The sequence below is a fragment of the Haplochromis burtoni genome, unplaced genomic scaffold, assembly GCF_018398535.1.
Source record: "Haplochromis burtoni strain Fernald_Lab_line unplaced genomic scaffold, NCSU_Asbu1 Contig_72, whole genome shotgun sequence".
Taxonomy (NCBI): Eukaryota; Metazoa; Chordata; class Actinopteri; order Cichliformes; family Cichlidae; genus Haplochromis; species Haplochromis burtoni.
Window position 1 is genome coordinate 1,951,940 of NW_024582433.1, and position 13,801 is coordinate 1,965,740.

Consider the following 13,801-nt stretch of genomic DNA (forward strand, 5'->3'; position numbering starts at 1 on the left):
ACACACACACACACACACACACACACACACACACACACACACACACGTATATATGTATATACATATGTGTGTATATATTGGTTTTGTTTCAGTTTGTCACACATTTCTTCTCTTAACTTTTACACTCATCACCAGAGTGAGAACTCTTGGACTTTTATTTGTCCCCACAAACAACAAAACAGAAATAAAAACAATATTCACAAACGTTTTTGTATAGTTCCCTCATTTCTCTTGAACTCTCCTTTCTATCATACAAACTATTCCCCTGTGGTGTATAATGTATTCTCATTTGCAGGGAAGGAGGCTAGTTTTCCAGGTAGTTAATTGTAATTTATGTCATAAATTCCAGAGTGACTAGCAAAAAACCACAAAGAGATTTTGTTCAAAGCCTAAGAGTCCATGAAGCAGCCTCCTAGGTCTCCCAAGTTTGTCCTCAAAGAGTAGACGTAAGGGACCGCTGCTCCTGTGCTTTATAATTATTCTTCACCTGCTCAACGTAGCTTTTTGTCAACATGAGTTAACATACTGGGAGCAAAATAAGGGAAAAAATGAAGGGCATATGGAACAGTATATGTAAACAGAAGGCTTAGATTATTAACAATCTTGAGAAAGAAGGCATGCAGTGCAAAAAATAATATGTGGAATGAAAGCAGGTAAAATAAGACAGAAAAAAGAAAGATACAAATTCCATTGTTGCAGGACTGAGTTTAACAATGTTTCTCCAGATCTGTATTTTCTTACATACTTTCTCTCTCTTTTCGGTCCCCCACCCCCTCACAGACACGCATACATACACAATGACAGAGAAGGAGAGTGAAATACTTTTCCTTCTTTTCTTTCTTCACTTCATAGGGGAACCCTATACTACAGAATGCAGACTGTTGTAAAAAGGTGCCTTGGGCACCCAAGCATTCCAAGAGTGTTAAACGCCTTCTCCATCAGGATCCTAACAGAGCTGTGGTCAAACTGCACCATTGTAGCTTGCACAGCATCTATCCCGTTGTTCTTAATTCCCTAATATTCACACTCCGCTTTCATGTGCATTGCAGAATATGGCAGCCTTTTCTCTGTGTAGTTTATTGATTTGGTATGTTAAGCGGTCATTGATGGATGATGTGGCGGATTCGATGTATAATTTGTCTCTTTTGGAGCACTGCTTCCACGTTTCTGAGTTTGCAGTGCTATTATATTCACAAAAAATGTGTATTAGTGGTATTTTCAAATTTGTTTAATTTTTTATTTTTTTTAGCTTTGTCATCTCTGTTGTCTGTTCTTCTTCTTTAACACCCTCCCACCCCTGCCCCCACACACAATGCCTCGTAGTTGTGTACATTATTCGTGTGAGGCCATTGACTGCCAGGAACCCCGGATCCGCAATGCAGAGCAGTGCAGTAGCCCTGGCCACCACTTCTACAATGGAGACCGCTGCACCATCTCCTGCAACTCTGGATATGTCCTGCAAGTCCACCAGGACGATGACATCATCAAGAGTCAGGTGAGCATACAAACACACTGCTGCACACATGTTTAACTACGTATAGGCAGCTACATAGCTCATTTCACACAGAGAAACAAGAACGCATAAACATACAACGCAAGCATTCAAGTGCAAAAATGTCAGAGCTTTTGTGTAGTTACTGGAAAATGCATGCACACATGAAGCCGTCTATGCATATTCAAACAAGCTTTCATGTAAACTCAAATACGCAAATGTCAATAAGACAAAAGTGCAAACAAACGTTCTCTCTGTTCTCTTCTCTGTTTATGGATTTACTTTGTCACCTGCAAAAAAACAAACAAAAAACAAAAAAACATGCTTGGCACAGTAACCCTCCAGGGACAATGACATCATAATCTTCCAGGTAGATGAGTGCTGCACTGAAAAGTGGAGCCCCAGTCTTCTCCTTTTTCTAGTTTACTACACATAGACATACAAAGACACATCCACACGCACACACAGACACATGGGCGCGCCACACGCACATGCATTAAACAAGCACAGACATAAAAGTGTTTAGTCTCTTGCTGAGCATGCTGCACCATCACCTCAAACAGTCACTTTGTATTTCTGGTCCACTGGGATGATGACATCATAGCATAGTGTCTGCTCACTCTCTCTCGCTCCCTCCCTCCCTCTCTTTCCCTAGCGCCATTCCTGCTCATTCTGCACACATTGAAGTCTCTGTTAAAGGGCAGAGATTTGCTGCCACTGTCACAAAGCAGCACATATTAAATGCTTCCATGCAGATACCAACAAACAAACAGTCAAGTACAAGGAGTACAAGGAAATCTCTTTGCATGGAGATGTGGGGAGATACAGTACACACACACAGATGCTTGCACACCACACATAAACAAATGATCTGGGTAGTTTACACCACATTGTAAACCTTTTGGATTTTGACCAAGATGCAATAAAGGCCATATAAATGCTTTATCCTTCTCTATGGCTTTGTAAAGCTGTCTGCAAAACAATCTATTAATGCTCTCTTAGAGAGATGGCACATGTGTATTGTATCCTGGAGAAAAAGAAACAGTACTCGCCTGTACTGTATGGTATGTTTGGGAGCTGTATGTGGAACATAAATTAAGACAAGAAGGAGAGAGAAGCAAGAGCGGATTAAGGGTATAAGAAGGGTTACACATAATTGCTTTTCTGATGCGTGGTCTGGACTCTGACTTTAATATTGCTAAAGATACTTCTTCTGTTGGTTGTTCCATATGTTGTGTGCAAGCTGTCCTAACTGGACTGGTTCTAGTACCACAAAGTAGTTTACTCATGTATGCACAGAAACAATGTGTGTGTATGTAAAAAATCCATTAAAAGCTACTGACATACACATTTTATGTACAAAACCTTGGAGTTGATTTTTCTTTGCAGATTTATAATTGCATTATATTTTGATTGACAATGCACAATCTGTCTATTCACCAATGTCAGTTCGTTTAGTGATAATTTATGCTTTTAAGAAAAGGAGAGGCAAAAAAGTATGCAGTAAGTAGGCTGTTATGGAAGCAGAAAGGACAGAAGAGGAAGTAGGAAGAGTTTTATGCCAAATATTTTCTTGTGTAGTACTTTGAGTGTTTGCCACAAATGATGATTGACAGTTCAAAGATATTACAAGGACTTGTTATTTATGAATAACTTTTGTATCCATTCAGCCAGATGAAAGGCATGTGCTCAGTTTTGTAGATGTGAAATGAGGATGTGGAAGTTTACCCTAATTAACTTAAATAGAATTACGTAGATTTTCTGAAATCTATACTGTGTAATCTAACTTAATGATTGTAATATAAACATGTATATATTTTACATTTTTTCTTCTTTCTTTTTCTCTGACCTTTTCTCTAGTGAAGTAAAGTGAATCAGCTTTTTGAAAAATAATATTTGAGCACATTTTATAGTGGTATAAAGTAAAAGCAAAATTGTGGCAGATGGTTTCTAGTTTGGTAGCCTCAGGACCAGCTGACTGCTTTTTTACTGATATGGTCCTTCTAGTTCCTTTGAGTGGTGACCTCTAACACATGCTGTGTTGGTTTTCAGTCAAGTGTTAATCGACAGGGATAAGAATTAGCACTTTCAAGTCTTAGGCCGTGGTTCACAGCGAGGAAAGGGTACCCACTCTGGGTTGGGGGAGGAGTTGTAGCCCCTAGGGGAAGGGGACAATGGAGTGTGAGATTAACATACGGATTGATGTGGCATTTGTTGGGATGATAAGAGCTGAGCTTGAAGCTGTGAAGCTGGTAAATCTATATTCTAACCCTCACCTTTGTCCACAAGCTAGGGACAGTAACTCAAAGAATGAGATCCAGGATACAAGGGATGGAAATTAGTTTTCTGTGTTTGGTGTCTGGGCTTAGTCTTGGCCATAGGGTGAAGAGGGAGGGGCTCAGAGCCTGGTGGAGGTGATTGAAGTGAGGGGTGTCTGAGCATTTTTGCTTAGCCCTGTGACTCTGACCCAGATGTGGATGGATAAATTGTCCATAATAGAAAGTATGTTGGATCTTTTAAAAGTAGTAGGCCAAGGTCTGATCTTTGTGGGACTCCACAGAGAATTTGAATTAATTTTTTCCCTCCTGGATTATCCGTCACTACAAGTCGGATGAGAATGTAGCCAAGAAAGGAGAATATGTGAATTTGTGAGATGGAAAACAGACATTCATGAACAGATGCAAAATTTACTATAAATACTTGAATATGAAAACATGAATATGAAAGAGGGACATATCCCTTTTTCTACTTTTCTTTGAAGAAAGATTCTACTTGAATTAGCCTTTGGGAATCAATCAGTCTCAGATATGTTTTTTTTTTTTAAATTCCAATAACATGAAGATAGAGGTGATACAGTTCATGAGTTCTCAAAATAAACATTCTTGTTTTATTAGTATTTTCATTTTGATTGTTGTCAGCCCTGAGGACACTACCACTGCTGAGGTAACACTAAAGTTTCGATAAAAGTTATCAAAACTGTCCATGAGCATAGAAGTCACAAGTTCTGGCTGCAGACAGTCCTATTTAAACATCTATTAAAACATATTTTGAGCTCTGGGTATTTCACAAAGATTTTATACCACCCAGCACTTCCAAATGTCCCGGGTGGAACTGGAACCGGAAAGCTTTAATTCCAGGAGACATGTAAAATACTCTCAAAAAGTATTTGCCCCCTTCCTGATTTCTTATTAATTTACATATTTGTCACATATGAATGTTTTAGATCATTAAAGAAATTTTAATATTAGAGTAAGACAATCTGAGTACTTACAAAATGCTGTTTTTAAATGATGATTTATTTTGTCGAGGGAAAATTCAAACCTACCTGGCCCTGAGTGAAAAAGTAATTTTCCCTATTGTTAAATCATGAATTAACTGTGAATAACACATCATGGCACAATCTAAAGAAGTCATTTCAGAGGTCATGTTGAGAGCCATTATTTACAAATGGAGAAAACTTGAAACAGTGGTGAATCTGCACAAGAGCAGTCCCAAATTTACTCCAAGAGTGGATCGATGATGGGTCAAAAATGGCATATATGGGAGAGTTCCAAGGACAAAACCTCTGAAGACCAAAAAGAACACCAAGGCTCTTCTCACATTTGCCAAAAATTGATTGGCTTACAGAAGATAGGCAGGGAAATAGTTGGGCCATTTGATGACAGAAACCAGTTTGTGAGAAATCGGAAGTGATGTAAAGAATTATCTAACGGGCCGAATACCCAGGAATATAGGCAGATGAGTGAATAGAGATTGTCCTTATTGAACACAAGCGTCTTTACTACTTTCTCGATCCATTTCAAAATCTATTGCAGCTTTGCAATACCTTGCAAAATAGTCTCACAGCAAATAAAATGCACTATTTACTTGAAGCATTACTGCAAATGATCAGTTTTGACATAACTCTAATTAGTTTTAACAGTGGAATGCAACTTTATGAAGGTGTTTGATTGCAAGTTATACAGTCCAATCAGGAGTATAACTTTGACTCCAACGGCAACACAGCTGTAACCTAAACTGTACAACTGCTGGATATAATTGGTAAAATAAAGCAATTCACATTCAAAAGAAAGACTGGGCACATCATGTCTTAAATGTAATAAACGAAATGTGCTTCGAGTCAAAGCGCTGGTAATAAAATGGTCTGGCCAGATTCATAGTGCTCATATGCTCTCATCTTTTTTTCAGCTGCACAGTCCTTGCAAAGACACGCACACCTCCACACTAAGGTTGAAAAGTGCAATGTGAAGCATAATCTTGTCTCATTTCATTAGCCGATTACATTCTTGGTTCACTGATGTCAAAGCGATTCTGGGAACACCAACTTCTTACATAATAGTATCTTCAGAACAAATCTGTTTCCCTCACTTGCTTGATTTGTATATGTGTCTTTTATTCCTGTCTGTTTTTCAAATCTTTCTCTTCCTTTGAAGTGGTTAGGGAACACTGTGTGCTGGTACTGAAGAAGTCACATCTATTTTATATAGGCATTCCCTTTTACAGATATGACCATTCCCTGCCATGAAACAGCGTTTAGGTATCTGAATTAAAATAACCCCATCGCAAGTCACCATCTGATAAAAAAGATAATCTCAATGAAGTAAAGTATCTATTATCCTAAATTCACATACATATACAATGTTGTTGTGGACAACACGCTGGTGTGGTGGTTAGCACTGTTGTCACAGCAAGAAGGCCCTGGCTTCAAATCCAGGCTGGGCACTTTCGGCGTATTCTCTTTGTGGCTTCTCTCTGGGTTCTCTAATATCCTGTCATAGTATGTATGTTTTTATACATGAGTTAGGTCAATGGGTAACCCTGAATTGTTCATAGGTGCAAATGCTTGTCTGTATCTCCCGGTTAGCCCTGTGACAGACTGGGGGCCTGTCCTCGTGTCACTTACCCTGTAACCTTTTCTTTTTGTAAATATTAATGGTAATAGCTAGGTGTGCCCCTTAGGTCAGTTGTACACACAAGAGATCTAACCCTCAACTAAATCTGTGTTCATCAAACAAACAAACATGTGCTTGCTATTGGCCCAACAAGGATGTGAGCATGTAAATCCCTTTATAGATTCTTAGGAAAACCTTGTAGATCAAAATGTTGCCTGTAAAATTAAAATCACCCTGCTTGTTGACATGTTACGCTGAAATGCTCCTCACACTTATAAAATATGGGGTCTATGGGTTTCTGACTAAAGTTACATTCTCAGTAGCACGCTGCTGTTGTGACCACACCGTTATCCAGAATCATTTGGGCAACCATTCGCTGATATTGCCAGTATGAATATTTCACAAATACAACCTTTGATTCTTAGAACAGGATTTTCACAAAAAAATGTTTTATAAGAGGTTTTCCGCGAGGACTGACACATAAATTATACTTAATTCTTAGTAATTCTACTATTTATCATTGCAGATCTATCTTCCAATTAATGTTCAACCATGCTATAATTTGCTTGTTTGCCATCTATAAGAAGACAAATCCCTAAGTTGAGGAAGGGGTTGTCTGTTGGTTCATTTGTCTGTAGGTCTGTCTGGCTTGAATTAGGAAGCACAGCCAAGGGTTGTTAAAATCGCTACTGGAAGAGAAACAGGCAGCTGTAAATTTTTTAAAGGAAGGAAAATTCCCACACATTTACACACATAGTAGCACACATAAACCTACATATATACTCACTTTAGAAAGTGCTCTTCCCTTTTTGCACAGCTAGCTGTCTTGTAGATTTTTATTATTAATCTATTTACAAATGCTCCTCACACTTATAAAAGATCAAAAGAATTAAGAGGAAAGTATTTGACTCGTTGTTCTGAAGCAACAGGTCTGTGCTTTAGGTCATTGTTATGCTGGGAGGTTTAGGACCCCCTTCGCCCCATGTCATATCCACCTGGGGTGAAACCCTTTTCAAGAATCTCTCTCTACTTTATCAATCACTCTTTCACCAGTGCCCCTGTCATAACAGGAAGTTTCCACCACTTTGACCAAAAACATCACATTTATGGAATATCTTCATCTTGCTCTGAGGCCTTTTCATACCAGACTCTAAGTGGGCCCTTATGTGTGTTTTACTCAACTCTCTCTGGCCACTTTACAGAAAAAAATAAATAAAAAGACCTGATAGATGGAGTCATCCTGAGATGGTCATCCCTCTGTCAGATTTTTCCCCATCTTTGCACAGCATTTTTGAAACGCTGTTTTAGTGATAGATGGGTTCTCTATCACCTCCCTCACCAAAGCACAAACACATCTAGGTAAACGTGTGTGTTTATGTGTATTTGTATGTGTAGGGTGTAGTATTGACCACACTTGTGAAGTGCATATTAGCTCGTACCTTATCCCACACATGCACAATTTTGCAAGTGTACTTAAGATTTTCACATATTTTAAAAGAGATGTTTCAATGTTGGTCCACATTGCTTCTCCACAGCTTCACATCTCAACTGACTCATTCAACTCTTCACCCAGTTGTTTTCCAGAAGGCGCTCACATGCAATGCATATGTTACCTTGTTGGACATCCAAATATGAAAGGAGCTTATTTATTTTGAGGGAACCCGATACTGTTACGCAGTATCATGTAACGGGATCGAGATGAAAGACAGATATACACGGAAACAGAGAGAAGATTATGAAACAATACATTTGTATTGCCAGCTGAGTCCAGTTTGTGTTGAAGTTTGGCCTCGCTTTAAAAAGATGTGTGTAATTAAAGTCAACCAGTGTAATTGATGGGTTACCCACACAGGTTTCTCTTCTGGTTCTGAGAATAAAAAGTCAAAAAGATTGAGCTCTAACAGCTTTGTTGTGAGCTTTCTTGGCACGACTATCGATTTAAACATTCCTGTTGGATTACATGGTTCTACTTAATAGAAGAGGATAAAAAAAAAATTGAGAGTTAACCCATTCAGATAAATTTCGTCTCATCTCTGAAAACCTCACACTACAAGCCAAATAACTAGAGCAATGAGATCTATTTGTAATAGAGAATAAACCTAACACGAGGAAACTTTTCTAGTTAAAAAAAACCCAGAAAGGATTTTGAACTATTCTGATTGCCCTGTCAGTTCTCAGGAGTTCATATACAAGAAAATATTGTTTTCTAATGCTATATTCTCTAGACAATATTCTTCCCTTGAACAGAATGGTTTCACATAGCCATGTGTAGAGTGTGTCCACACACACACACACACACACACACACACACACACACACACACACACTAAATGCAAAACGTCTGGCAATTGAGAAGTAATTTACCATAATGATAATCCCTTATACTGGAACCTTTATCTTGCTGGCGATTTAAGCATGCCTCTGTATGAAATAGTGGAGCTATGCTGCCACTGCTGGGTTTGCTCTTGTTTGAGTCTGTTTCTTGTGGATTTTGCATGTTCTCCCCATGTGTGGATTTCCTCTTGGTTCTCTGGTTTCCTACCACATTCCAACAACATGTAAAGGCCCAGGCACACAGGATGCCCTCTGTAGTCTTTCAAAAGTTGGAGAGGCTGCCTTGATTTTCAGAAGGGAGCAACGGAAAGCCACTTGTTCCTATTTGTTTATGAAATTACAAACTCAGTAAATATGAAGTAACCTTTCTACTTTTTTCCCCCTTTGATTTTGTACTATTTCCAGCATATTGTTTATCTCTTACCTAAATATAATAACGACTTTCTTATGTTTTGTGACTACACATAAATTCAGAAAGAGGATGAATAATGGATGTAGACTAAACCCACAGGGGTTTGCCTTCTATTTTGTAGAAGACTTTATGTGCGTGCGTGTGTCTGTGTGTGTTTCTCAGCTGTCACACTTCCACTGAAGTCAATCTGTTTAGGGTTAGGGCTGATTGTGCAGTTGCTGGATATCAGTTGTCTGAAGTACATGACTTGACCTTACAAATGCTATCAGCAGTTACTTGAGCTGCTGAGTGGCCTGTGAGGCTTACTGACATACAGTAAGCTAAGCCCGATCAGGCTTTGTTAGGTTACACGCTGATTAGGAACTTGTTGAAATGATTGCAGAATTGCTGTAGTCATTTTTTTTGTGAGGTAAACATTTATAGGACAAGTGCACTACATCAGTCTGTTGCATCAATATGCAAATTAAAGCTTGCATCAATGAATATTATTATATATCTATGTAGACTATGTTGTAAAACTTATATTTTTTTATTTGTTATTTACTTTGTGTTATATCATGTCTTGTTTTCCAGTCAGAGACTTCAGTGACAATAACTTGTGCTAATGGGAAGTGGAACAAACAGGTATCATGCGAGCCTGTGGACTGTGGTTTACCAGACAAGTATCATGTTCATCCTGCCATTTTCAACTTTCCAGAGGGCACTACCTATGGCAAAAAAAGCACATTTCAGTGTCGAGAACCTGCTCAGCTAATGGGTGAGTTGCCTAGTGGAGCACTGACATATCCATGTTCAGATTCATATTTACAGGGTACCCTTCAGAGATCTTTTCCAATAAATATATACAGCCCTTGGTCACTTTATTAGTTACACTTGTTGTGTTTGCTAATGCTATTATCTAATCAGTGTCTTTGAACATGGTTTGCAGAGAATGGACCAAAAAAGAGAAAATATCCAGATAGCAGCTGTTCTCCTGGGGGGTTAGGGTTAGACATTAAGGTCAGCTACAAAGCGATGGTGCCAGAAGTCAGAAACAAAAAAGAATGGCTAGGCTGGTTTTAGCTGATAGAAAAGCAACAGTAACCATGAAGCAAATGGGCTACAGCAGCAGAAGACTGCACCAAGTGTCACTTCTGTCAGCTAAGAACGGGAAACTGAGGCTATGATTCACACGGGCTGAACAAAATTAGACACTAAAACACTGAAGAAACATTCCCTGCTCTAATGAGTCAGGATTTCTGATGTGATACTCAGATGGTAGGTTCAGAATCTGGTGTAAACCAGATAAAAGCATGGATCCATCCTGTCTTGTATCAGTCGTGTAATGGTGTGAGGCTATTTTCTTGTCACACTTTGGGAGCCTTAGTACCAACCAAAGCCTACCTGAGTATTGTTGTTGATAATCTCCATCCCTTTATCATGACAGTGTAATCATCTTCTGTCAGCTGCTTCCAGTATTTGACATTGCCTTTTGAAAATTAGCACCGTATCACAAAATGATCTCAAACTGGTTTCTAGAAGATGACAATGAGAAGAATCTCTGAAGAATTTTTCTGACACTTTGTTGAATCTATCCCATGAAGAATTAAAGCAGTTCTGAAGGTCAAGGGTGGTCCAACCAGATGCCCTACACATGGATCCTGAATGTCTAGATCTATACAGAATCAAAAGGAAACTAAGAGCCTTTATCAGGAACTAAATGTGGATGTGGCCAACTTCAAGTAAATAGCACAAGTCTGCATCAAGTGCAGCATCTACCAAGGAGATCCTTTGTCCCCAATGGTCATTGACAAGACTGGCTACAGATATTGACTATGGAATGGAGCAATCATCAGCCACCTCCTCTACATGGATGACATCAAGCTGTACACTAGGACTGAATGAGACATTGTTCACTGATCCACACCACCAGGATCTACAGCAACATCATTGGAATGTCATTTGGACTAGATAAATGTAGTCGGATGTTAACAAAGAGAGGAAAAGTAATCAGAACTGAGGGAATTGCACTACCAGAAGGGAACATTGCAGACATTAAGGTCAGCTACAAGTACCTGGGAATCCCACAGGCAAATGAGAACCACGAAGAGGCACCTGGGAAACTGCAACCACCAAATACCTGCAAAAGGTCAGGCAAATCCTGAGAAGTCAGTTGAACTGGAAGAACAAGATCCGTTTTATCAACAGCTACACCCTGCAGGTTATCCGGTTCTCTGCTGGGATAATAAGCTGACCAAAGGAGGAGATGGAGGCCACTGACATCAAGACAAGGAAGCTCCTCACCATGCATGGAGGGTTTCACTCCAAATCCAGCACCCCAAGACGTAACACTAAATATAAGGAAGATTTGGGGAGTGTCAGAACCACTGTCCAGGATGTGACAACAAACATCCATGAGTACATAGGAAGATGGCCACAACCAAGGATGATGGCCAGAGCTAGCAAAAGAGCCCTGTATGGTGACATCCAGAAGTCCTACCAGTGGCTGGACAAAGCTGGACTGAAAGATAGCACAGAGGCACTAATCATGGCAGCACAGGAACAAGCTCTGAGGACAAGATCCACAGAGGCTGGGGTCTAGACAGACAGACAAACTGGTGATAGATAATCACACAGACGTAGTAGTGGTGAACAAGCAGAGGAAGACAGCGGTAGAAATAGATGAATGATGAATAAAGTAACAAGTAACCAAGTAACAGAAATATAAGGAAGGAGGAACATGAGAAGCTGGAGAAGTTTCAAGGGAAAAGAACTCGAGAAGATATGGAGTGGGGAGGTAACAGTGGTCCCAGTGGTAATCGGAGCACTCGGTGCTGTGGCCCCCAAGCTAGGCGAGTGGCTCCAGCAGATCCCAAAAACAATATTCGAGATGCGCAGTCCTAGAAACAGCAGAGATACTGTGCAGGACCCTCAAGCTCCCAGGACTCTGGTAGAGCACCCGAGCTTGCAGGATAGAGCGCCCACAGGGGCAAGAGGGGATGTTCTTGCTAATAATTTTAGAGGTTTCTTCCCACTGATTGCCAAGCAACACAGAAAAGACCCTTAAACTAAGACCACCTTTTTTCAAACAACCTCAAATTTGGCTTTGCACTACAACTCGTAGTTTTGAAGCCGACTGCATCTGATCTGACCTAGTTTTACTGATTCACTGACCTGTATGCTTTTCCATTTATCCTTTCCTTTTTTGTTTCTCTAGGTACAAACAACACGCTTACCTGCCTCGAGGATGGTCTATGGTCCTTCCCAGAGGCTCTATGTGAGCTTCGTTGCCCAGCCCCTCCTCTTGTACCCAATGCTGTGCTGCAGACAAAACGTTGCCAGCAGTCAGACTTAAAAGTTGGCACACTCTGCAAGTACAAGTGCAGGCCAGGCTACCATGTTACCAATAAACCCAAGCGGTAAAGAAATAAACTGAAATTTTTTTTGTTCATTTTTTGCTACTTTGAAACTTTGTTCCCACATGAAATTAGGGTCTGCACGTGATTCAATTAATCATCTCTCTTTTCCTTTTAGGCGTGCATTCAAACGCCAGTGCACAGAAGACGGCACCTGGCTCGAGGGATCTTGCGAGCCCGTGACTTGTGATCCTCCACCTCCGATCTTCCATGGCTCCTATAACTGTACCAATGGGTTTCGTTTTGACAGTACCTGCACTCTAAACTGCTCTGACCCTGCTGGTAATACTGCTATCGCCGGCACAGGACGCTCTGCCCATACGGTGAGGCTGCTGCACCCTACTTGCAAGCAGGTCTGTCCATCTCTTTCCTCTCTGTCTATTCTTGCTTTGCCAGTGTCCTTGTCTTCTCTTTTTTTTCTCTTCTTTGCACCCTCACAGTTCTTTTTTGTTTTGTTTGTTCAGCATAACTTAGTAATAAATAATATAATCACAGATAAATATAGTGCATTTAAAACAATTTGTACCACCAGGCTGATTCTCCAGGATTACTGGTAATGTTGTTTGTTTGGAAATCACTACAGACAAATTGTTATTAATATACTCTTGTGTAATATCATACATAATTACTAATGACCAATGATAATGTACTAAATTAATGAATTAATGACTGAAAAATAAGATACAGCCTTTATCCTGGCTGTTTTTTTCTGATACATCTTACTCTGCCCTGCCTGCTTTTCTCCCTGTCTCCCTTAGCCCTACTCAATTTGACGCCATGCTAATTAGATTGCTATTGATTTCCAGAACAGCCCTGCTGCCACAGACTTTTGAAATGTATACACCTTTTAATCTGTTCTGCCTCTTCGACGTTGTGGGTTGGATGCCTACTAAAAATTGGATTGTATTTCCCTGTACAGTGGCATGGCATCTCAGTGTCCTTGGCCTAGTAGTGTTTGTGCACCTGTGTGTATGTCTGTATGTGTATAATTATTTGTCTGTCAATATATGTGTTATTTTCAGGGCAAAGGGTCCAATGAGATCCGCTGTCGAAAAGATGGAAATTGGACAGGGTCGTTCCGCCTGTGCCCACACAGCCAAGGCCAGTGTTCTTTACCTCAAAACCTCCATTATAGCCTGCAATACTCATGCAAACGAGGACACGGCATAGGTCTGTATGCACAAATCTACTGTTACTTAATGCTTTTTTTATACTAGGTTCATCTTTCACACATTGCCAAACCATTGTGACATAGTCTCACAATGGTTTGGCAATG

At 40.0% G+C, this 13,801-nt stretch overlaps 1 protein-coding gene across 1 annotated transcript in view; it reads left to right on the forward strand.

Annotated features, from left to right (window-relative positions):
- Positions 1–13,801, forward strand: part of pappaa (pregnancy-associated plasma protein A, pappalysin 1a) — a 105,611-nt gene that overhangs the window by 73,327 nt on the left and 18,483 nt on the right. The window contains exons 13-17 of the mRNA XM_042221727.1: positions 1,324–1,495; positions 9,704–9,887; positions 12,327–12,528; positions 12,644–12,848; positions 13,548–13,695. Of these exons, the coding sequence (XP_042077661.1) occupies positions 1,324–1,495; positions 9,704–9,887; positions 12,327–12,528; positions 12,644–12,848; positions 13,548–13,695 (911 nt within the window). The remainder of the gene's footprint in view (positions 1–1,323; positions 1,496–9,703; positions 9,888–12,326; positions 12,529–12,643; positions 12,849–13,547; positions 13,696–13,801) is intronic.